This window comes from Fistularia commersonii, chromosome 6, assembly GCF_037954325.1.
Source record: "Fistularia commersonii isolate RoL2024-O1a breed Wild chromosome 6, RoL_Fcom_v1.0, whole genome shotgun sequence".
Classification (NCBI taxonomy): Eukaryota; Metazoa; Chordata; class Actinopteri; order Syngnathiformes; family Fistulariidae; genus Fistularia; species Fistularia commersonii.
In genome coordinates this window covers 9,163,704-9,189,341 of record NC_141289.1, presented here as the reverse complement: position 1 = coordinate 9,189,341, position 25,638 = coordinate 9,163,704, and the positions used below count along the sequence as shown (strand labels likewise).

Genomic DNA, 25,638 nt, shown 5'->3' with positions numbered 1-25,638 from the left:
CGTGTCAGTTCTGAGCTGGAAGAGACGCGGGAGCACAAAAGCACACGGTGTGCAGACCAAGTCTTAGCATGCAAAGGATGGTTTTTAATTCCAGTGAGCAGTGCGGGGCTGAGGAGGTGCTGCGGACGCCGATCGGAGGCAGAAATACACCTAATGCTATCGAAACGTAACAATATATTATTTAAATAGAAACACCTGAACTGACAGAACGAAAACAAGTCAGTCAGTGCATTTTGTGTGTGTGTCTGTCTGTATCTGTGTCTGTATGTGTCTACGCATGTATGTATGTATGTATTATGTATGTGTGTGTGTGTGAATGTGTCTACGCATGTTTGTATGTGTGTGTGTGTGCATGCATGTGGGTGTGTTTGTGTCTGTATTTGTTTATGTATGTATGTGTGTGTGTGTGTGTGTATATGTATGTATGTACGTACGTATGTATGTCTGTATGTATGTATGTGTGGGTGTGTTTGTGTCTGTCTCAGTCTGTGTGTTTGTATATGTCTGTCTGTGTGTGTGTGTGTGTGTGTGTGTGTGTGTGTGTGTGTGTGTGTGTGTGCGCGCGCGCGCGCGCGCGCGTCTGTATGTGTCTATGTATGTGTGTGTGTGTGTTTTGGGGTGTGTGTATGTATGTGTGTATGTTTGTGTGTGAGCGCGTGCATGCATGTGTGTTTGTGTCTTTGTATGTATGTATATATGTGTCTATGTGTCTGTATGTGTCCGTGTGTGTGTGTGTGTGTGTATGTGTCTATGTATGTATGTATGTATGTATGGGTGTGTGTGTGTGTGTTCAACTAGTCAATCGCCCCCCGCGTCAAACGCTACATTCACATATTGCAGTCACTGAAACACGGACGAGCAACATTTTAAGGCTTTGGATTTCCACAAAAAAAGAAAAAAAGAATCAGCACAGACGTGATGAAGAGTGAAGACCTTGCCTCTCGGTGCCGCCGTGCTTCGGTAAACTCTCGCGTGTAAACACGTTCACATCATAAATAAAAACCGTTAGGATAACAAAAGAAGTCGGACCCTGACAACCCAAATACATCTGCTACGTGACAGCTTCGCTGCATCATCGGCGAAGGACTTAGGCCTTAATTCCCTGAAAGAAAGCAGTCGAAGTGAGAATTTTGATCCCGTACGCATTTCTTTGAAAACAACGTGAAGGGAAAAGTTGAGTTGATGAAGTCGATGACCTTCACAGGACAACCGGACGAGAAAAAAAAAAGAGAATCTGGAGTCGGGGGACGGGTGGGGTCGGTCCGGAGTGAAAACAAGACCGTCCGAAATCATCTCAGTGGGCTTCAGTGGAGTAGAAGTGTGTGAACGTATGAATGTTCTTGGTCACTGATAGCAGATAGAAAGTAGAAGGTGAGCAAATTTACCATTGATTGCTTTCCGTTTTTCCTGCATTTGGAGTTTCTCAATAGCACAGTAACCGCCTCTGCTTTACTACCTATTCATTACATCGCAAACCGGTTGTGTTTTGTGCTTCTTCGGACAGCTGACAAAAGAGTACTTTTAAAATTAAAAAAAAAAAAATCTTTCCATCAGCTACCTGGGAAGAGCATTTTTGCTCGCCTATCTTGCAGATTTCTTCACATTCTGCCAGCGGCGTGTGCAAGAAACGCAGTCAGTTCCTCTGGGATTTTACCTGACGCTCTTTGCGTCACGCCGCATCGACACCAAAAAGCAACACCGTATATGTGTGTGTGTATATATACACATAAAAATATGCCAAACATATCTTTGTGATGTACTATCTTGCCATAAAAACACGTTATTCTTGACTGCGTCGCCGACGCCATCGATCATTCTGACTTGGCGCTCTATAACCTCTTACACTGGAGGCCTCGGGGCAAAAACCCCCCCTCGGGAAAACCAAGAGCCGTGCGGCGATGGGGTCGGACCGAGGTTTCGTACACGGAGTTGCTGTACAGTGAACGCGCTGCGTTCCATCGGGAGGGGCGTTTTCTTCCACGGTGCGACGCAGTCCGAACTGGTGGCTCATTTTGTATTTTTTTTTTTAAGTTCATTATACTCCCTTTAGGTTCCTTTACCCTCTATGTTAGGCGTAAAAGAGCAGACCCCCACCCCACCTCCCAACTTTCAATGTTAAGACACACTAAAGATATGAAACGTACACCAAATTGGAAAACACTTAAAAAGCCGGCAGGTGTCCCGTCCCTCTGCAGCAGCTCGGGTCGTGGGATGGTAAGGGTGCCTGGAGACACAGGCCTCGGCGCCTTGGATCAGATGGTCTGTGGAGAGGCTGCGGGGGGATGTTGGGCTGTTGATGTACACCGGCCTCTCTAAAAACCCTCTTCTTCTCTTGGAAGGTCGGCCGTGTTACTCGAAGCGCTCGTAGTTCCTGGTCTGTCGGACTCGGGGGATCATGTCCAGCAGCAGCCTGAGACAGGAAGGCTCGGTTTTAGTCTGGCATTTTACTCTGATCACAAACACCTTCTGCAAAACGCTCGTAGACGCATCATCTCTGGAAAGCACTGTTTATAATAAAAGTACTCAACATGAAAATTCATTCATTCATTCTATCCTGCTTATGCTGCTGTTATTGGATGTGAGGCAGCGTTCACCCTGGACCAATCACAGGGGGACATATAGAGACATCCAACCATTTAACCCTCTCATTCACGCATCATATTGCAACATTCGACCATTCACCCCCTCATTCATACATCGCATAGAGTTATGCAACCATTCAATCTCTCATTAACATGTCATAATGACATCCAACCGTTCACACATCTGGGCAATTTCGGGTCTCCTGCATGTTTTTGGGCTGTGTGAGGAACCTGGAGAACTCCTGGAAATGGAGACTTCACATAAAAAGGCCCTACTATAAAAAATCCGACCAGGGACCTTCACGCTATAAGACGGAAGTGCAAAAAATGATGCAATTAATGTTTTCTTTATCCCGGGTATCTATAGCTTTATTGAGAAGTGGGCAGCATTTAAATGCCCCATGTAAAAAAAAAATCCCATGAAGCCATTAAAAAGTTTGCAGCTTCCCATCAGAAAGATGTCAGACTTATTGGTTTAAGCTATTAGAAATCAGCTGAGCCGATCGTCCGGACTCGATTTGCAACAACACATCGGGAGTCACGTTGCCTCCTCCGCGTTCCATCAACCAATGGAGGCCGGATCAGGTCGTATGCGGAGAGAATATTGACGATCGGTGGCCGGAAACACAAATACTGACGATGCGCTCAAATGCTTACATAATACGCCACATAGTGGCACGGCGGTTTTCGCGCTTTGGCCGCACAGGAAGAAGGTCGGCGGTTCAAAAAATACACTACAGGTTATTTGGTGACCCTATATTTCCCAGACATATCAATAGGTGAATGTCTCAATATGATGATGTTAATCAGACGATGAATGGATGAATATGACGTGCAAGTAAGAGGGTGAATGGTTGAATGTCTTTAAATTGTTGTTCGGTGATGGTTTGCGGCCCTTGTGATTGACTGGCGAATGCCCAATGGCAGCGCACAGATAGGGAATGAATGAATTATGCAATACAGAAGGTCGGAAACCATTTCCCTGTCACTGACTTGACTCCATAGGCGAAGATGGTCAGGCCAATGAGGACCCCTATTGTCCCATCCAGGTACCACACCTTGGGCTCATGTCTGAACACCTCGGCGCTGATGAGGATGGAGAACCCCATGACCCCGCCGACCAGGGAGTTGAATCCTGGAGAGAAAGAACGCCAACGCCTGGTTCATCCATCCGTTGACAAATCACGAAACATCTCCGCTATTTAAAGCCGTGCGATCGGGCGACCTCTCCGACGACGGACGAAACGTGGGATTCCCGATGCGGGTGTCGGATCGGACTATGTGGAAGCGACCGCAAGCTTGCGCATGTGACAAACTGTCACATGGCGTGATATAAGGACTCCGTCACGCTTGAATGTGGCGGCATGCTGTAAACCATGTGCATCGCAAGTGCGGGATGTGCGGACGGGCCGGCGTTAGGAGAGGCCGGGTCTGCCGGAGGATCCACTTTTAATACATTGTTAGCGTGCGATAGTTCCAGTTCACTAAAGCTGCAGAAGAGCAATCTTCTAGCACGGTTCTGGTGCAAAGGTACCATCTGTGATGAGCGCTCGGCTGGTGAGCACTTTGCCAAGCATGAACTTGATGACCGCCAGGATGATGCAGACCAGGCCGCTGACGATGGAGACGCTGAACAGAAAGCTATCCTGAAAGACACAAAGTCAGAAGGTCTTTGACGCTCTGAAAAGAAAGAATGGAGGGCGAGTACTTGCTGCAGAGAGTTGTAGACAATTTGTCCCACATCTGAGTATTTTGACCGGCATCCATTCATCCGTTTTCCCTCGCTTATCCCTCCGGCGTGTCCCGGGTCACATCCTCTCGGCGGGGTGTGACAAGAGGATGAGGCTTCCGGACCAGATACCCACTAGTAATAGTTTTCGACGTATATGACATTGGAGTTCGGGAGGAGAACGCTTTGCTTCTACGTCCACATTAAACAGCACTGTGGCTACTTTGGGAACCTGAAGGTTCCTGGGATCCATCATCTCACAGGATCCGACGTAACCGTCCGACTTTGATGGCGCGATCGAAAAGGCCCGACGGAAGATGTTCTTTCTACTCTGGCTCGGGAAGTCCGACCTGCTGTGGTCCTGTCTGGACTACGGAAAGAACCACGGGTGCCAAAGTGCCCTCTATTCAGGACCTACCCTCTTCCAGAGTCTGGAACTAGACAGTCAACATCACTGCAGACAAGTCACACCCCGGCACAACCGGTTCTCCCTTCCCCTCTCTGGTAGGAGGTCCGGATCGCTCCACTACCAGAAAAAGAAGCAGCGTCTTCCCGTAATCCATCACCCTGCTGGACAGATGAACCCCTACAATACCTGACACGCTTTGCCGACAACAACACCTGTACCCGATTATGACTCTATTCGGCTGTCATCGGGCGAGATTCTTTACAATTTAGGGTTTCCAGTCAATCTCCTGCGTGTTTTTGGACTGTAGGAGGAACCCGGAGAAAACCCACGCAGACAAAGTGGAGACTCCTTGCAGAATCCAAGCAGGGACCTTCTTGCTATGAGGCGGAAGCGCTAACCACTGCGCCGCCGCGCTTAACATCTGATCTTTGCACCAGCTGACGCGGACGATCACCTTCTGACTCGAGCAGTCATCGCTCTCTTTGTCGTATTGATCGCCACCAAGTGTGACCGTCAACGTGAGCCTCGTATGTGGAAAAGACTCGGTCAATAAAGCCGAGTCTAAATTCCCAAAGGATAAATCCAAAACGGAAGCCCCTACACGGTTTTTACTTATGTCTGAGCCCTGATCAAGGACGCCACCCGTCCTCCGCAACGGCGCCGCGAGGAGTCGTACACTCGCTGCCCTCCGAGCCTCCATTCTTCTTCTTACTCTTCGTGAATTGAGCGTCGCCTCAAAACAAAACGTTTGACTCCCTCCTCCTCCTCCTCCGCGCTTCCGCGCCACCGTCGGCAACCATCGTGCTCTCCCGCTCCGATTCTCTCGCTCTTTCCCTCGCAGCTCGTTCAAACCCGATCAATATTTGATCGAGACGCGTTGGTCATCCGGTCGTTTTTTTCGGTCGCGAATCGGCCTCGTAGCCCCGCGCGGGTTCGTCTTGTTGCAAAAGCTGCAAGCGTACGCAGGACGGACGAGAAGGGCGGGGAGGCGGGTTGGAGCGGCGGAGCATCCGGCGCCTCTGCGGCAGCATTAATATTGCACTACGCCCTTGGAGCCGGGAAAAGCTACTCGGAACGGGAGCCTCAGACTTCAAAGGTGGAGGTGGAGGGGAGACGCCGCAGACCTGAGTCAGCGTCACGATTCCCTTCGTAAAAATATTTAAATATCCCCTTGACGGCTCAGGTTCCCGTATCCGTGAGGACGTAGACGCGTAGCTTATCAAGTCAAGCGTGCGCAGATGTTCTCGGATCCACTCGTCTTTGTGTCACGGACGCCGCAGTTCTTCCTCCCGGCGACTCTCGCTCCGCCTTCCACCTTCTGTTCCTTCTACTTTTTTGTTATGAGCCTCATCCGTCTTCATCCCCCCCCCCCCCCCCTCCGATCGGCTCCTCGGTCCGGCCGTCCTTCAATCCTGGTAATTCCCGATCTAATTCAGTTTCGGCCCGTCATTCTGTTCCGTCTAGACCGCTGTTTAACTGAGCTCCTCCCGTCTTCGTTTACCTCCTATTTTGGATTTGGGAGATGAAAAACTCAAATTCTCATCAAGCTCTCGTGTCCTTGCAACGGCCAGGATGCGGCTCGTTGTTTTCTGAGGCCGAGATCGGACATGCGGCGGCTGCATGCGGGAGAGGAGAGTAACTTTTGGACCTAAATTCCCTCCTCAAAGTTTTCTTTTTTTTTGTGGTGACGCTGAGGAGATACCTTAAAGAAGTAATTCCTCGGGAGACTAAAAGTGGGGATAGCAGAACTGGGACGGCATCACAGCGCTCGGAGTTTGGTCCTGTTCTGAGAGTAGAACGATCCAGTTGATGATGGAAAAAAAACAAAAGTGGTCCCAGACCCGGTACATCCTAAACTCCTGGAGGAACCTTTTGCAGCTCCTCGAACTTTGCATTTAGACAGCGGCGGAACCAGGGAACATTTAACCTCCCACTCCAAGGCGGGGTCTTTTTACAGTTCCATAGGAAGTCATGTGACGTCGGTGCTCAGGTCCACGACCGCATGCTTCTTGAGGACCGAAGAGCGGCATTTTTAAAAACCGATGCGATCACTGGTCGGATGTTTTCCTGCCGGAAAACGGACCGAAGAAATGGAGCGGCTTCTAGGGTTTGCAGAGGAACGTCGACATTTTGGCCAAATTACGGTGCGGTTCTTGTCACGGCAAAGCAGTGCAGGGAGAAGATAAAAAAGATTTCTATCCATCTGATTGTACAGATTCCTGCCATGTAGGACATAAACGTCGCAGCGGCTTCGCTCTCCGTGTCGTCTCCACTGCAGACAGCCAGCGCAGCCTAATCTAAGTCATGCACCTCCACATTAGAGCCGCTTAGTCTTCCTCAGCATGAGTTAGAATCAAGAATTATACATTCTCTGGGAAAACGAGATGACTTTTTACCGGATATGAGATGTTTCGTCATTTATCCGCAGATCTCCGAGGTTTCCAAGCTGCGAGCAGCTTCGAGCGATCCTTGCCGATATTTCCGACCCCGTTCCCCGAGGCCGGAGAACCCGCCGATGCGCTTTCGCGTGCTGCCGACGATTGCGGCTCCGGCTCGCGGGCGAACCGACATTAATTGGACTCGGAGGACGAGCGGGGCGGGAATGCCGAGGTGTCAGAAGTCAAATGTCCTCGGCCGTGACCCGCCACGCCACGCCCACTCACCGCACTGCAAAGCTGCCGGTTATTGAATTAACATTTCATATGGGGTAGGAACGCAAAGCGGCTGTAAAAACAAACCTCTCTGTCAAGAAATGACGGGAGATGGGAGGAGCCTTCGGGCCTTATTGTTCACTTTACCTCCGAATCCAAAGGTGAACAGATGGAAACTTAGAAAAATCCACCCCCAAAAAAAAAAAAAAAAAAAAAGGGGTTGAAAAATTCCGAAACATTGGATCCCTGCAGATGCAAATGAGATCTGAGAAAAAAAAAAAAAAAAAAAAAAGGGTTTGAAAAATTCCGAAACATTGGATCCCTGCAGATGCAAATGAGATCTGAGGAAAAAAAAAAAAAAAAAAAAAAATATCCTTGACTGCGTTTCTACAGAGATGACGATCACCCGGCAACCGGGTGGTAAAGCTATTTTGGGATGTGCGAACGCTCCCGAGTCTTCACACCTGAGATTCATGGCATTCCTCATCCGCCGGCGACAATGTTATCACGCCTCCTTTCGACAGACACATAGAAACAAGCCGTTTAAGCGTGTGAAGGCTCTGCTGCTTGGCTTGAAAATAAAACTGTGTAAAACCTGCGCCGTCCTCGCAGAGCTGTGTGACTGAATGAAAGTTCGGCTCCACCTCTTGGACGCCCCGTCGCCGAGGACGTCCACTTCGGGTGCGTCTGGATTAGTTACCCCACTAGGGATCAACCCACAGAGGAATTGAGGAATTTTTCCTTTTTTTCTTGGAAGTTCTGGTCCACCAGTGGCTTCAAATCCCCCGAGTTTTGCCTTGAATTCCCGACATCGTGCAGAATCTCAGCTCATCAAGATTTCTCTAATATTGATATTGTAAGAGATGGTTATTTTTAGGCGGGATTTACGTGAGTGCGAGATGGAAAATTTCTTTTTTTGGAAAAAGAACTTTTCGGAATCATGCCGAGTCTAAGGAGGATAAACAGACGAGAAGACCTGGGGTTGAATCATCTTGTTTGCCCTTCAGTTATTGGATTTCCTTGAGTTACGCCCTCCAATCAGAAGGTCGGCGGTTCGATCTGCACGTCAGTGTCCTTGGCAAAGACGCTGAACTTCACCGGTTGCTCCCGATGGTAGCCTTACACTCTGCTAACCAGGACATTTAAGAGTGTGAAGGGGAGAACGTCTTCTTTTGCTTTTAGTTCCTCCGTTCCGGGGCCACCATATCATCTCCCGCCATCTAATATCTTGCTCTAGACGTCCTGCCTGTCAGTTCCAACATCAGCGTCCTCCACCCTCCTCTGTCCATGTCCAAAACAATTCAGTCTGACTTTATCTGCAGAACATCCAACATGTGACGTCCCTCTGATGGACTCCTTCCTGATCCTCTCTCCCAAAGAGAACCTCCACATCTTCGTCCGCCTGCCTCCTCGGTGTCTCCAAACCAGACAGCGCAGCTACTCTCACCTCCATCTTCAACAGCGACATCCACAACTTTTCTCAAGCAGCCCCAACCTGAGTGCGACACATTTCTTCACCACTTCTCCAACCAACGAAATCCGGCACAAGGTCACTCAGAGGAGACCACGTCCTCTCACCAAAGCAATGCTGGAATTAGCACCACCTGTCAACCGTCTTTCCGAAAGGCTAAAAAAGAACAGTCGGTCCACTGTCGCATTTATCGATTTTACGAAACTGTCTGCTCGGTTATGAGTGAGACTGCCGTCTTATTTGATGTAATGTAAACCTTGAGAAGGTGAGATGGAAGGGTCCGTCTTGCAGGCGGCAGATCAACGTAGAAAACCGTGTGTTTGTTCTGGATGCTGAGACGTCCGATCCGATTTGGACCGGATATTAATAGACACGAACGAAAAAAGGGGCTAGCTTTGGGATTCCGAGTGAAATCCCCGTCTAGCCGGCAGGAAGCGTCATCGCTCACGGAGCCGGGTCGTTTTAACGTTAAAAATCGCCCGCAAATCGCGCCTCAGAAATCAGATTACGATCTAGATTTCTGGCAAGGTTTCGTACGAGGCGGGTTAATGCCCTTAAGTGGACGTTCAGCTGACTGTAATCCAGCGGTGGTAAAGCGGCGCAGCGTGTTTGGAATCATTTTCCAGCCGCTAAATGGATAATCTGCGCCGTATGGTGGACAATTTAATCCGGAGCTCACTCCCATCTCCCGTTTGAACCGGATTTTGACCCCGCCGTGTCCGTTGGCGGTCGAGTGGCGAGGCCTGCCGGAGCCGAAAGGAACGGATGAATGGATGAAAAAAAAAAGATCGATTCTTACCACTTCGGGCAGCAGCTTGGTGGCCAAGTCGTGGATCGCCTTGCCCATGATGCACAGGGATGACAGGATGAATATCACACCCAGAATCACACAAGCTCTGTGGGGCGGTAGGACACATAGGTTATTTCAAAAAAATGTTTCTCCAGGGCGCTGAAGTTAGAGGTTAAAGTGTCCGAGCAGAAGAGAGCAAAATGATGATTAATCTACTTTCTCCTTGGACTTCTGCTGAGTCATTGTTCGGTTAAATACCATTGTAGGGTATTTAACCGTAAAGTTGTATGTATCTAAATGCAAATAGAAAATGACTTTTTTTTTCGCACATTCAGGTCTTTTATAGCGTGTTTACGATAATATGGGTAAATTAAGGCAGCATGGAGGTTAGAGCTACCGCCTCACAGCGAGAAGATCCGCGTGTGTGTGTTTCCTCCACCTTCCTCCCACAATCCAGAAACACGCAGGAGGTTCATTGCAGACGTGTGAATGAGTGAGTGAGTGGTTCCATGTCTTTATATGACATAAAGAGAGAGTGAATGGTTGTAAGTCTGTATATTGACTTCAAATGGCTGTACGTCCCTAAAAAACAACTCAAAGACGGAATGAATGGTTTTATGTCTCTATATGATGAATCAATGAGAGGGTGAATGGTTCTATGATTCTCAACGAGATGTGAATGACAGAGTGAATGCTTGCATGCCTCTACTGTCTACGACTCTCCCCGCGGTCCAAAAACATATGCAAGGTTCATTGCGGACTCTGAAAAGTGAATGAGACAGTGAATAGTTTTATGTTTCTATATGATGCACGAATGAGAGGGTGTTGGAGAGCGAGTCCTCATTCAGGCTGGTCGAAGTCGAAGCCTGTAAAGAAGAGACCGAGGTTATCACAAGAAATAAAATAGACAAGCGACCGTTCTTTTGAGCTCTGCAGAGGGGGAGACTCAGCGCGCTCTCTGGAGGCAACATCCAGAGAATCCCCTCCGAGTTCCTCCTTGCTCGGCTTTTTATCGTGTGAAAGTGTATCGGTGTTGTTGACGAGATCATATTCGGGGAGTAATTCCTGTTTACATTCATCGGGGGTGGGTTCCTGTTTAAGGACGAAGGCCATTTGTGCTCAAATATCTGGCTGTCTTCATGTGAGTGGTCGAAATAATAAAGCTATGAATATAGAGAAAACTCTGGGTCAACTGGGTAGGTTTCATGGATAAATGGTAGATAATGAATGAATCAATTCACTCATAGGTTAATGTTCAAGGATAAGAATTATCCAGGTGATGGAATCTGTCAAAGTCTAGGCTTCTAGTTCTGTCCTGCTCTCCGGCCTCACTTCATGCCGTGGGTTTCGACCAGACGACGTAACCTAGGCAACACCCAGCATCACTCCAGGAAGTCCACGCTCGGTTGCCACTAACAGGCTTCCTGTGGCTTCTTGCTCACTCCGGATGTGGAAATGACACAACATCCTGGTGATGCAAAAAAGCCAAAGCGGTGAAGGTTTTTTTTTTTTCTGTTATCGTGTTAAAAACTTCACACGTGTTTGCGTCCGGGGCGTCGTGCACGCTCGGCGTCGGCAACCGTCGTTTCACGCGTGATCGGAGAGACAACGCTGTCTTCCGTGCTGCTTTTGCAAGTTAAGCCTGTTACCTTGGCAACCGTGCTGTACCTTGGCATTGCCGTTTAGCAACAGACCCTCCCTCAAACACAGGACAAAAAAAAAACAACTGATGAGTGGGAAATATCTCCTCAGAACCCCCCTTTGGTAAAACCCGTTCTTAACGGTACTTAGTGGTATTAATCCGTGCCGATTGCTTCTTCATCACCCTTTCAGTCACTCATTATGAGCAAATGATTGTGAACTGAATCCCTGTGCCAGCTTTTAATAGCAATTAAGATTTAAAAGCCTGTGTTACATTCAATATACCAAAAATCAGCTGGGGTTTGTCTTTTTTAATAAAATCGCATCCAAGAGTATTAATTCTGAAACTCCCTTCTTTTTTACTGTTATTTCAATATTGGACCATTTTGGGGGGGAAATAAGCATTTATTCTCGATATTGTTGTGGTGATCGTGGCGGCAGGTATGAAGGCGTGGAGGTTTGGGACGGATAGGATCGGGAATTAGTCTGTCAGACGCGCGGCACATGTTTATAAAAAGACTGACTGAGATAGTTTGGACATGGACAACGGAGGGAACGGAAGTTTTGGGTGAACGGATGCAGGAGGACTTGAGGAAGAGATTTATGGACTGAGTGACAGATGGGGATGCAGAGGCGAGGGTCAGATGGAGGAAGATGATTGGCTGAAGGAGCGGCAGGGAGAAGGAGTTTGTAAATGCGCAAACGTAACATTAAAACGTGGCTGTTTAGTGACAAACTATCCGTCCTCCAGTTGAGTAGCGGCAATTCTGCTATCTTAACCCTCATATTATGTTAAGGGTCAATTTGACCCATTGGGTCAATGGGTGAAATGGGTCAAATTGACCCTTAACATAATATGAGGGTTAAAGAAAATGACAGTATGTGTGATTTAGAAAGTATCCGGGTCCCGTCACGCCGGTCGCCGCACTGGAGGGAAGACAGATGGAGTCGAAAAGCGTGCGATGACAGTCGGATGCACATATTTTTATAGCAGCGGATCAATTAGCCGCTGATCCCCCCCGAGGCCGACGCCAGAGCCAATCAAACGCTCTGGACCGTCATCACACCCTCCTGTTCAATTCTGTGATTTAGTCCTAAAAGAAAAATATCAGGTAACTGTCCGCTTCCCATCTACACAACACATGCGATCCCGTTTTCAGTTTCAACCTGCCAAACCTCTACACACACACACACACACACACACACACACACACACAGACAGACCATTCTCAGCCTGGTGGAGATAAGATGCAAAGGCGCTCGACTGTGATCGGTCCCACAGGGCCGAGGCTGACAGAGCTGAGGAGACCTGCTGTCTGGCACACTCCACTCTGGGACAAAGAACACACAAATACACACACACACATACACACACACACACACAAACACTCACACACACAAGAGACTGACTTAATCACTTTTCCAGCTTTGTTGTTCAGCCTTAAACCATCTGGACACAGTGAAAGTAAATCTCGCACAGTCATTTATTAGTATTGTTTCAGCAGGAATGTCATTTAGAATACTCTAATATTACAATAAAAAGGAGACGTTATAAAGACAAACTATTTGTTTCCCTAAAGATATATCACGTTTTCATTTAATTCTAAGTGAATACGACATTGTCCCGCTGCTTTGTTCGAGGCTTTCGCTATCTATTAGTCTCCATTTCACTTTTCCCAGCTCCTGTTCGACTGCATGGAGCCTCCGGACGAGACGCGCCGTCGGAATCGAACCGGGAGCCTTCCTGCTGTAAGAACGGACGCACCAGCGTGCACGCAGACAATAAGAGCCGCCGATCGAACTTCCAACCCTTGAAGGAACGCCCGCTCCCCCGACGAAGTCGAAATCATTTGCAAGTTAGCACAAGTAGAGCAACTCTCCATGAGGTACTCACATGTACTCGCGGTGAGCTGAATGGACAGCGGCTGCGTTGCTGTACCGCCACAACACGATGACGGAGGACAACACATCCAAAGTGGCGTCGAACTGCGAACGTACAAAAGTATCGTTACACTCCCGCCGATGTTTTCGTCGGCTGCCGGATTGAATGTTTTTCCGCTTACGGCGAATCCGAATGCAGACGCGCTGTGACGCATGATGGAGACGGCTGGAAGAAACACAAGAGAGGAGAAGGAAAGGTCAGTTTTAACACGGGAAAAAAAAAGCATCTATTATGAAATAAGAGTCCGCCGCGCTTTAGCTGTGAAAGGTATTTCCTATATTTAAACACACACAAAATCTGATATATAACACCTTTATGGAATCACAGTGAGGAGCTTTATTTAGCTATTCCAGGATTATCTTAGCATTGAATTCGAGTTTATCCTTAAACACACGAATAACACAAATATTCAGATATATCACGTTTGTTTATTTGTGACGAGATTTTCGGTTTCATCCGAGTTTCGCCGCTGCATCCTCCCCATCTCGTGTCTCTCCAAGGATATTCCGTCTGTTTGTTTGTGTGTCTCTCAGCAACGCATTATAGAAAAAAAAAAAGGATTTCTGAAACCGCAGGGAGCTCCAGGGCCGGAGCGTCTAATCCACATCTTGTTAAAATGAATGAACGGTAATGCGTTACATGACTTTACTCTCAGCATCCGTACGGTTATCACATCTCTGAGACGAGGAGGGAAATGTGTTATTCGGTACGAGAGGCGACGACACAACTTGACTACGGGTGCGTTTCCGACGTTGTATTTTGAGCCTTTCTGAATGGCGTTTGCCCCGTCCTCACACTAAAAATGTGCAGGAGGTTCATTGGAGACCCTAAATTGTCCCGGCATGTGAATGAAAGAGCGAACGGTTGTATCTCTCTATATGATGCACAAATGGTTTTATGTCTCTTTATGACATGTGAATAAGAGGGTGAACGGTCGTGTGCCTCCATATGAATCGCAAATGAAACAGTAAACGGTTTACGGCTGGATGAGATGCGAACGAGAGGTTGATCGACGGTTTTCTCCATAAGATACATGAATGAGAGACTGACCGATCGTTGACCTGTGAGTGACGGCGAATAGTTTAACGTCTCAATACGATGTGCACATGAGTGCGTGAACGGTTGTGTCTCTGTACGACATGTGAATGAGAGAGTGAATGTTTGCATGTCTCTTTATGCGGCCCTGTGATCGATCTGTCGAGGGTAAACCCCGCCTTTTGACCGTGACAGCTGGGATTGGCTCCGACACCTCGGCGACCTTCAGTGCAGGATAGACAGTATATATGATGAGTGAATAAATGTCTCAAGTCTATATTGAGCCGGCCAACACCCTCCGAAGCCAAAAAATCTGGAGCTCTACTTCCAGGCTGGCTTCTATCCGACTCTGCTGTAAACATGACAGAACACACTGTGCTGGCATCCGTCCGTCACGGCGAGTTGTCGACGTCTTGTCGAAGAAACATCGAACCGGGGCTTTGAGCGTAATCGTCCGAGCCCGAGAAGAGACAAAGGAGAGGGAGATGGAGAAAGATAAGAGGGGAGAATTCCACTCCTCGCCTCTTCTCTCCTCCCAGGTTTATTTTTAGCAAGACCCACTGGGAGTCAGCGGCCCGCCTCAGCAACGCAGGCAGAAACACTTTCTTTTCCACATCTGCAGCAAGAACAGCAAAAAAACCACACGCCCTCCCTGCTTCTATCCCCTTTCCATCTCCGCCCCACGCTCATTTATCTCTCTTTTCCTCCCTCTTTTCTTTTTCTTGTTCAGGATGCAGTCATCCACCCCGCTTGAGATGGAAAGACGGGGAACGGGTGCTGAAAAACAAGGCGGGAGGGCAAGCGTGCATACAGATGAGCAGGTTGGATTGCGGAGGAACCAGGAACGATAACAAGACGAGCCCGAGGACAACTTTGTTCGTAAAATGAAGCCGTAATCATAAAAAGTGTCATCTCCGTCTTGACACCGACTCAACGAAGCGCTTGGGCTCAAAGGGGGCTCTGAACGAACGGCTGCGTTGAAGAAAGATGAAGAATGTGATCTTTCAGTGATGTCCCAGGTTTTGGGGCAACACTTAAATATTTTGATTTCCCCGAGTTCCATGGACTTTAAAAAGAAATTACTTGGAAATTTAGTGGAAATAAATACAATAAATGACCTAAAGATTTGAAAAGGAAAATACCAGAAAACAAGAAAAAATGAGTTGTATTAAAGGGGGATATTTATGTATGCATATGTACATGTATATATATATATACACACACACTTATATATTTTTACATGAATGTATGTAGCACACAAGTTTTCCTTTTCATATATACCTTTTTATTTTATCTCATTTTCAGGTGTACATTGTAAACATATATATGTATGTGTGTGTATATATATGTAGGCATGTATGTACATATATACATATATATCTGCATATCAATATACATATATACATACACACATAAATATATATGTATATATGTGTGTGTATGTATATATGTATGTATGTATGTATCTATCTATCTATCTATCTAGGTATATATATATATATATATGTGTATAGCTAGCTAGCTAGATAGATAGATAGATAGATAGATAGATAGATAGATAGATAGATAGATAGATAGATAGATAGATAGATAGATAGATATATATACATACATACATATAAATATGTAAAATAAAAATACACACACAACCATCTGATTGGTCCACAAGATACATATACATATCCATTTTTGTAATGGTTCCAGTCCTTGGACAGAATATAGTCAGCTGTCACTCCTAATTCAATATATCACGAATATGCCAAAGCACTTATCTCGTATATATTAACCAATCACTGCTAATCGTGTTGGGTGTCTGCAATGGTACAAGAAAAACGTCACCGGCTGGGGATATTCAGCAAAAATAGATCTACGCACTGAATATCTCCACCCTATAAAGTTCCTCCCTTTGCGGCCGAGCTTGCAGGAGATATATGATATGAAAAATAGAGTCTGACAGCCGGTGAGATGAAAGCAAATGGAGAGGGAGGGACTGCGACAACACGGACGTGCCACACATCCACTGAAGTTGACATAGCAAGGAGAAGCTCGCGGGCACATGACGTTTTCTTCTTTTGTTTACATGAGAATGACTCCGCCGTTGCATGACTGACACGGAAGGCCTCAACCAAACTTTACAAAGCGGCATTGAAAGAAACCAGGATTGCTTTCCTGCAAGAGGTCCTGTTTCGGGGCGGAAACCCGGTCTCGATGTCTTGAGCTTGGAGTTGAGAAATGTCCGCTCCTTCCCTCGTCTCCTTTCCTTCTCCCCGCTCCTTCGTTAGGAGCGCCAACAGAAAGCTGTACAAATGAATCTGCCGCGGCGCGGCGGTCGTCAAAGTTCGGCCCTGCTACGGCTAATTGGCTCCCGGGGAAGCTATTGAGGTGTCATCGGGGACTGAAGTTCGGCAACGCACACACACACACACACACAAACACACACACACGCACATGCTGCCGAGGCCTTTCGTCTTCATTGGCTCCTTCTCTGTCTGTCACATCAGACAGCAGAAGGGAAGATAAAACACGATCCCAGCTCTTCACTGGCTGTTGCTTAGGCTTCGTTATTCATATCGCCCAAACGCTCAGCTCTCAAGGTTGTTTTCACAGTCGGTCGAGCGACAGCGTTTGCCTCACCGTACGTTGTTTTTTTCTTTTTGTTTTTTGTTATGGAGCATCAGGCTATTCACCATTCGCATTCAGGTCTTAATGATAGAAGAGATGTCGCATCCAGCCAGTGACTGGGGGGGGGATTATTGCACGGTCATGGGAAGGCACACCTGCGCAACATACTCACACACACGCATGGCAAAAGAAATACTTTTAATTGAATTACGATGGGCAAACACACATTATTTGCTTTGCTTTCCCATCTAAGCGGCTGCAAACAGTACGATGGCCTCAATTCTTAAATGTCAAGCCAGGTGTAGGTGTGCTGAAATCTCTGTTATTGCAGCATGTTCTTTCCGAAATAGGAGATTGAATAGAGTCGTGCCGAAGCCGGTGGCTGAAGGGCCGACTTCACGCTTAAGGTAGCCCCCGGAAAATACGCCAACTTGTCAACCCTCCCCTGCCAACCCGCCCTTTAAAGCAAACACTGCATCTGTTGCCCGTGAAAACACTCACACACACGCACTTGAGTAGGACAGCTTGCGTTGTTGTGTTTGGGTAATGCTAATGTTTGACAAGATATCTTATCCAGCGGCTCTGGAGCGCCAACGACAGAGCATAGGCTGGGAAAAGCAGCAGCTGTGAGTCTGCAGAAAGACACACACGATCAGAATCCTACCAATTCCGCAATAAAGTCAGTGCACACTTGACTCGTGCAAAGATGATGATCTGAAATACTCAGATCATCATCTACATATGAGTCCGATCGGAAATGACGACAGGTTTACGAAGCAACTTGAAGGTTTTTCCCTCCATCCTCTTACTGATTCTGTGATGCATGTGATCTTGTGGCTTATCATCTTACGATTTAATGTACAGCAAGCATGTTAAATTGCATTTCATTCATTCATTCACCTTCTATGCTGCTTATCCTGCCTGGAGCAGTTTGCCAGCTGTCATTGGGTGAGAGACAGGGTTTATCCTGGATTGGTCACCAGTCAAAAACATCAGGGTCACGTACTGAGACATACAACCATTCAACCTCTCATTCACACATCATGTAGAGTCAAACAATCAGTCACTATCATTCACACGTCATGTAGAGACATACAACTGGCCTCAGAACCCTGACCTAAGTGGCTTGGGACCTTTTATATTGCATAATGAATAAATGAATTAGTTCATTCATTCATTCATTCTCTATAACCTTATCCTGCAGTTGTCATTTGTCAACTGCCGGTCGATCACAGGGTCATGTCATACAGAGGCAATAAAACCATTCACTCAATCCTGCGTCTCCAGTGAACCGCCTGCATGGTTTTGGACTGTGGGAGGAAGCCTGCAGGAACCCACACAGGCATGGTTAGAACATGCAAACCTCACATGGAAAGGTCTCCTCAAAATCCAACCAGTGACCTTCTTGCTGTGAGACAGCTAACCTTTAAATGATGATAGCTAGTCAAAATGTGTATATATGTATGCGATATATATGTATATATCTTCCTCGTCTTTCGGCTTTTCCCCTTTAGGGGTCGCTACAGCGAAACAACCTTCTCCATCTAACCCTGTTCTCTGTATCCTCCTCTCTCACACCAACTACCTTCATATCCTCTCTCACTACATCCATAAATCTTCTCTTTGGTCGAGACCTCCTGTCTGGCAGCTCCAATTCCAGTATCCGCCTACCAATATATTCACTCCTCTGTACATGACTGAACCATCTCAGTCTGGCTTCTCTGACCGTCTCGCCAAGTATGTGATATATATATATATACAGTATACATACATGCTATGTCCTCATTTTTTAACAATACATACTGGATGGCTTTTAGCAGCAAAAAGACGGGGCTTGATCAAAGTTTGAATACACGTGAAATGAAGGTAAAAAGAGTGGGATGGCATCAACGTTAGCCACAACACAAATATGTGGGACTGGACTCTTTCGTTTGCGATGAATAAACCCCTTTCAGAGGGTATTAAACACATAGCTCCAGCAATTTAACACTCACATGACAAGGACGCCAGTTGCGAGACAAGCCGGCCCTGTAAAGCAGCTACGGAGGCTTCCTCAACAGAACAGGAAGTGGGCAACATGTATGAAACAACATCCACTCAGCCGGGAGTCCAGAGGAAGTTCTCATTTCCAAATCAAAATAACGCCGGGCCGTAACGCTCGGCCAGACCCAGACCCCCTTGTTGGAGACAACATGTAGAATTCCATGCCCGAACCAGACTCATATGAATTATTGAGCCTGTTTGCCTTCCGTTTAATTCTGGAGGGCATCCAATCGCAAACAAAAACAAACATCGAACAGTTGGGACTGCAGGCCAAATCTGTTTGAAGGCCCTTCCTGCTGCTGCTGCACTCGCTCCTCTGCTCCTTCCCTCACTGATTTGTTCTAATACCCCATTACTTTTAGATAAATGAGCAACAACAGGCGGAAGGTCCACGTGAAGACTCCGATGTCTGAAAATTTAATGTGAGTAATATGTTGCAAGTTTCATACATGGGGCCAATTTGCACACCGACACTGATATGGGCATGATGGATATGGATAAAAAGTGCTTACCCATATTTTAAATGTGTTGAACTGCTATTACACAGTGAACCCTTAACAAACATGCATCTGCACAAGTGTGCACACTGGGATTTTGCCCCAATGTGGGATTAAAAAAAAGCTAATCTTATCTAATCTTATTTTATCTTGTCTTTTCTTATCTTGTCTTGTGCATGTAATAAAAATCGCTCGTGAGAATGGCTCATTTGTTCCCCTTTTTCTTTTTAATTACATTTTAATATTTGATGAAAAGTCCCACGTTTGTCTTCGGCTCATTTTCCAGACCGGTATTAAATTTGCTGCAAAGTTTCACCTCAAGAAAAAATTAAAAATAAATCAACTGTGAAGAGCTTGCGTATGTTGTGAAATATATTTTATGCATACATGTCGGGCACACGCAGTCCCATCGGACCGTCTGCAATGAGGTCAACACGCACAGGCAACCTACTTCTTGTTGACGGTTGAACATTTTCGATGCGTACGCGTGCATTTACAAGCTAGTGGGCGGTGAATTTCACTGCTGTCACTGATCTTCCTCCGATAGGATTATAAAGGCTCGGCGAGACTTCAATACAGGGCTGTTGTTTTGTTCTATTGAAAAAGCAGCACGACTGGTTATGATTTGCGATCTCATTTTACCACCACAAGAAAACGCACAGCTATATATCTGCATATTCTGTTCACCCAGCAATGCCCTTTCAGTCTAAGCATTAATTTCCATAGACACTGAATTTTAAAAACATCGATTCTGTCAAAACCAGTACTTGGAAAAATATCAATCCCCAATTTTCTCGTGCAGTCATGGAGGGGAGTTATATTTTTTTGGAGAGCCCACTTGATCAGCAAATTGCACGCTGCCAAAAATGTGTGTTTCATCAGAGAAATCCAGCATACCTCCAGGTTGCTGCTGGTTGGAAGAGAGGCGGATTCATGAAAATTCACCGCCGAGTGCAATTTAACAACACCCTGATGATCACTGGGAGCGATAGAGAGCATCCTGCACTGTCTGTTTGGAAACTGCAGACCGCAAAGCCCTACGGCAGCTGGTGTAAGCCGCCAAGGGACTCCCCTCCAGCCCATTGAGGTCGTCTGGTAGAAACGCTGTCTGGATCTCCAGCTTGCACTAGTCTTAAGGACCACTCCCCCCCTGCCTGTACACTATGTGCCATCTTGTTGTCCTGCAGGTGTCTCAGGAAGCCCCAGACCAAAACCAGCAGACTGAGCGCCTGCCTGTACTACAGCTCTTTTTTTGGTTTGGTCCAATATCACATTGGCACATATCCACTGCAAATGTGTCCATAGTCAGCAAGACGGTCCCAGGTTGGATTCTGAAGGGGACTGTGTGGAATCTCCATATTCTCCCCTTGTCTTTGTGGGGTTCCTCCACAGACCAAAAACACACAGTGGGTTCATTGGAGACCCCAAATCGTTCAGACATGGGAATGAAAGAGTGAATGGTCATATGTCTCTGTATGATGTTTGAACAGGAGAATGAATGGTTGTTGTCTCTATATAACGTGAATGGTTGTATGTCTCTTTATGTCAGGGGTGTCAAACTTGCGGCCCGCGGGCCAAATTGAGGCCCATGGGACGATAGTTTGCTGCCCCCCACCCCCCCACCTCCCCATGATATGTTTGATACATATCAAACTTGCGGACCCCATTAAACTTTCATATTAAGGCGGGGGCAACAAACTATCGTCCCGTGGCCGCAATCGGCCCACAGGCCGCGAGTTTGCAAGCCCTGCTTTATGTGGCCCTGTGATTGATCCAGGGTAAACCCTGCCCCTCGCCCAGTGACAGCTGGCAAAGGCTCCGGCCCCCCTCTGCAACACTGAGTGCAGATAATGAATCAATGAATAAGAGTTCACAGCCTTGAATATTATCCATCCTGTACGTACCATATAGATACTACACCCTGCACTTAGTGTTTATTGCACCGCTGGCTCGTTGCCAGTGTCGCTGTCTTGTACTTGTGTAATTGCACATGTATAATGACAATAAAGCTGAATCTAATCTAATATAATCATCTACCTCTCTGGAGCTGCGTAAATAATGTTAGCGGAGGGACCCAGTGACTGTCCTGTGATGCATGAAAAGGATTTTGAAGGAAAAGTAACACAGTGATGGAGATAACTGGCCCCAGAGGCAGTCATATGACAGACTGAAATGCATGTTTTCAACATTCATGACACCACGTCACAAAATGGAAGATACACTACACATATACCGTATTTTCCGCACTATAAGGCCCACTGGATTATAAGGCGCACCTTCAATGAATGGCCTACTTTAAAAAAATGTCATATATAAGGCGCACCACGTTATAAGGCGCATATAATAGAAGCTACAGCTCTGGCTGGGGTTGCGTTATGCATCCACTAAATGGAGCTCCGCTAAAGGTAATGTCAACAAAACGGTCAGATAAGTCAGTCAGTCAAACTTTATCAACATAATACAAACCAACGTTCTGACAACTCCATTCACTCTCAAAACAAGTTAGTGCATTCACAATAAGGTACCCTACGTACTGGTTGCTATTACGGGTATCTGCGTCGCCTTCGTTCAAACCATGTATTTCCAACTCCATTTGTCACAGTTCAAAATGTTTCATAAAACGATATTGATGTCAACATTGATCCATATATAAGGCGCACCGGATTATAAGGCGCGCTGTCATTTTTTGAGAAGAAAGGCTTTTAGGTGCTTATTATAGTGCGGAAAATACGGTATATGCTTTTAATTTTGTGACTCATAACATATATATCAATCTATAGTACCTGTGCCTGCCAGGCAGCCTGATTGAGCAGTTAGCCACGACTCACCATGTAAATCCCTTTTTGTCCTAACTGAGTAAAACAACTTTTCATGTCCCTTCTTCTTCCGTGTCTCAGGGCGGCCTGTGAGCGAGTCATCTCACCGATACACCCTTGGCAAGTGGCAGCTCAACAAAAACAAAACACAAATCCTGAGCCCAAACTGATGGTTGGGCTTTGCACGCGACACAAAAGAAATAAGGATTCAGCGGCTGTGGCGAGATTCAAGGTCGAGGTTTACACTCCGGACAGCTAAAACGTTACACGTCGCCTCCTAATTGGGAGAAATTGTCATTTGAAGTGAAGCCAGCAGGAGTCTGGAGGTTAGAGATAAATGGGACTAGTAACCACATACTGCCATGAAGGTTAAGTAGACGGGTGGTATCGCATCTGCTGCTTGTTCTCCGTGAAGTGTTCACTTTTGTTTGTTTGTTTCACAGTTACTGTCAAATCTGCCCTTCCACTCAAGGACCAAACGGCGGCTACTTTGTAATGACCCTAAACGCCCGTTCTTCTTATGTCGCCGGGAGAAGTTTCAAATTAAAGCCCACTCCCCACCCCACCCCCACGCCCCGAACGGGTGTTACTCACTGAAAGCCGTGATGGCCAGGATTATTGTGACCACGATGGACACCCAGGACACCCACAGGGCCTTTTTGCGGTAACTCTGCGCTTCATGGGGCTTCAGGCGCATGCTGCTTTCCAGAAGACCTGCAGACAACAGCGCAGGGCAAAGTGAGCCCATATCCATCTCGACAGACAAATAGGTTTCCGTATACATGTGAGTGTGTGTGTAAAGGATTGTGCCAATTACACTATCACTCTCACATTTGCAAAAAAAAAAAAAAAAGTCAGGCTTAAGAAGCTAACAGGCTCAACGTGTCAACAAACTACTGACAACAGAAATGCCTGTCTGCTTCAGATCCAATCAAGTGCTCAATAATTCAAAATTAGCCTTTACAAAACGGACAGATATCTTGGTTCAACTTCCTCACATTGACACGAAAGTACTTATTAGATAAATTAGGTAAATTGGCGGCACTAACCTCATTAGTCATTTTTGTATGTTCTGTTTAAAAAAACAACCAATATGGACTGTTGCACTTGAGAACTGACAGTGTACTAGCTATCACTGATGCATAAATGATACGACATTCAATTAGCTTCATAAACAAATGATTTTTTTTTAAAATGTATCGATGTTGATGGGGGCTTCACGGCAGTTAGTTTTCACTGCAAGATTCAAGATCCAGGAAGGTCCCTGGTTCAATCCCAGCAGGAGGACCATCTCCCACAGGTCAAAAGCATTGGACTGTGGGAGAAATCGGGGAGATCCTATATTGCCCGAACGTGTAAATAAAAGAGTGAATGGTTGTTGTCACTATATGATGTGTGGATAAGGGAGAGAACGTGTGCGAGACTGAGAAAATGAATGGTTGGATGTCTCCAAATGGCATGAATGAGAGGGTGAATGGTTGTGTGTCTCTGTATGATGTGTGGTTTAGGGAATGAACATACATGTGAATGAGAGAGTGAACCGTCATATTGCTTTATGACACGTGAATGAAGGAGTGACTGGTTACATTTCAATATAACTCGCCGAACTCGCCTCTGGCCCGATGACAGCTGCGATAGGCCCCAGCCGCTGACAACAGGATAAATGGTGCACATAATGAATGAATAAATGAATGTTGATAGTGCATCTTTAGCTGATTTCATAAAGATGCCGCGTTTTATTTCTGCCCAAAGTTAGATCAACAGCAAAGCAAGAGCCAAAACAGCACACTTTAAATCATCCATGATTTCACCGTCTCACGACTTGGGTCGAACAGAATAATAACTCTTAGTGAGGAGGAACTCATCCCATTTCCCAGATCTTCATGCACCCGAGATCTCTGGGCAGAATCTCATCTACCTGCAACCTTGATATCACAGGATGGATCCACAGCAGGATCAGGATGCAAAAATATGACTTGTTTTGGAAAGATATTGGTGAATCTCTGCCTCTCAGCCTTGACAGACATCGTGTTGCCTGGCAGAACTGAGGTCTGAGTCTCATGAATTATTCCAGCTCTTCCATCAGGTCCCTCACCGGGAACCGGAGTGGACGTTAACACGCCAAAGTTGGATCCATCATGCAATTCCCCCACCCGTGTGTGTGTGTGTGTGTGTGTGTGTGTGTGTGAGTATCACGGCGATGTAAACTTTCCCTCTCTGACCTCGGTCATCGATGCTGTCCGTGATCTTCATCTCCTGGTCCATCTTGAACGCCTCCCTGCGGGTGTCGGTGCTCTGCTGCTGCTGCTGCCCGTTGGCCGCCGCGGGCTCCGCTGCCGCTACCGTCGCCGCTGCCGCCGGCTCCGGGACGCTGCTGGGCTCCGGCGCGCTGGGGTCCGTCATCTCCGTCGGCGGGTTGGCGGTCCCGTCAAATATGTCACACCCGTACGTGAAGTGCGGACTTCGGAGGAAGAAGATGAGAAAGAGGAAGAGGAGGAGGTGGAGGAGATGGAGGAGGTGGAGGAGGGTTGGGGGGCCGGGGGGGGGGTCGGAGGGGCGGGAGGAAAACACTCCGCAGGGCTGCGAGTCCACCGCTGCGCCAGATCACTCTCCGATGGAATGAGAGGGAATGCGCGTCTCTTCCAACCCTGCACACACACACACACACACATACGCACATACATGCACGCTCTCACACAGACACGTATGCAAGCACACACATACATACTTGGTGCATCCGGTAATGATGTGGAGAATTAAGATAAGATAAACTTTATTGATCCCTATAAGGGATTCTTATGTCATTTAGGTGGTGTGTGTGTGTTGTGTGTGCTAATGATGATGGTCATGTCATGAATAGACTTTTTTTCTTTAACTTTCAACGAAGCTCGAACTTTAACCCCACATAAATGCATAAGAATCTGGCATATAACATGTATTTATAGATATTGTAGCGACCCCGGAATAGAAGCCATAGGCTTGTCGACCTGTCACTCTCCGAGCCTTCGCTGATCATTGGATTACAGGTTTGTCCAATAGACTGCGGTCCGGTGATTGGTGGAGAGGAGCGGGGGGCGGGGTTGAAGGTGCTCGGAGCGGGAAGATTCGAGTGTCGGAGGGCTGACACGGAGCGTGGGGTCTCGGGAGGTTGCATCCACGCGAGTTATTGGGAATAATGCGACGATATCTGGAGTGAAAGTCCTCGTTGAAGACGTGTTCATTGAAGCGTATATTTATATATATGTATATGTACAGTCTAGAATATGTTTATATATAACAGAAAAATTGTATATCACTACTATTTCATGTAAAAGGTTTTCCTCTGTGCTCCTAATACCTAAACACGGCCTGTGTGCGTGTGTGTCTGCTCATCCCCATAATAATGACATAATTAGTCTTTTCGCCTTTAA

General features: G+C 46.7%; 1 protein-coding gene across 1 annotated transcript; it reads right to left on the bottom strand.

Moving 5' to 3' along the window:
- Positions 1–66: 66 nt before the first annotated feature.
- On the bottom strand, positions 67–24,749 carry LOC147233332 (transmembrane protein 163a). Its single transcript, XM_086148028.1, has 8 exons — positions 24,451–24,749; positions 22,823–22,942; positions 13,337–13,380; positions 13,168–13,259; positions 9,642–9,738; positions 4,117–4,228; positions 3,576–3,717; positions 67–2,410 (listed from the first exon to the last, which is right to left on the bottom strand). The coding sequence occupies exons 1-8, from the start codon at positions 24,629–24,631 to the stop codon at positions 2,350–2,352; spliced, it is 849 nt and encodes a 282-aa protein (XP_086004154.1). The 5' UTR covers positions 24,632–24,749; the 3' UTR covers positions 67–2,349.
- Between the last annotated feature and the right edge of the window lie 889 nt (positions 24,750–25,638).

Bases quoted from the DNA above. Each gene is read 5' to 3' on its own strand.
- LOC147233332 (XM_086148028.1), bottom strand. From the start codon at position 24,631: ATGACGGACCCCAGCGCGCCGGAGCCCAGCAGCGTCCCGGAGCCGGCG. The intron at 13,381-22,822 runs GTGAGTAACACC...TGTTTCTTCCAG, and splicing joins CCTGGCCATCACGGCTTTCA to CCGTCTCCATCATGCGTCAC. The intron at 4,229-9,641 runs GTAAGAATCGAT...TGTGTCTTTCAG, and splicing joins CCAAGCTGCTGCCCGAAGTG to GATAGCTTTCTGTTCAGCGT.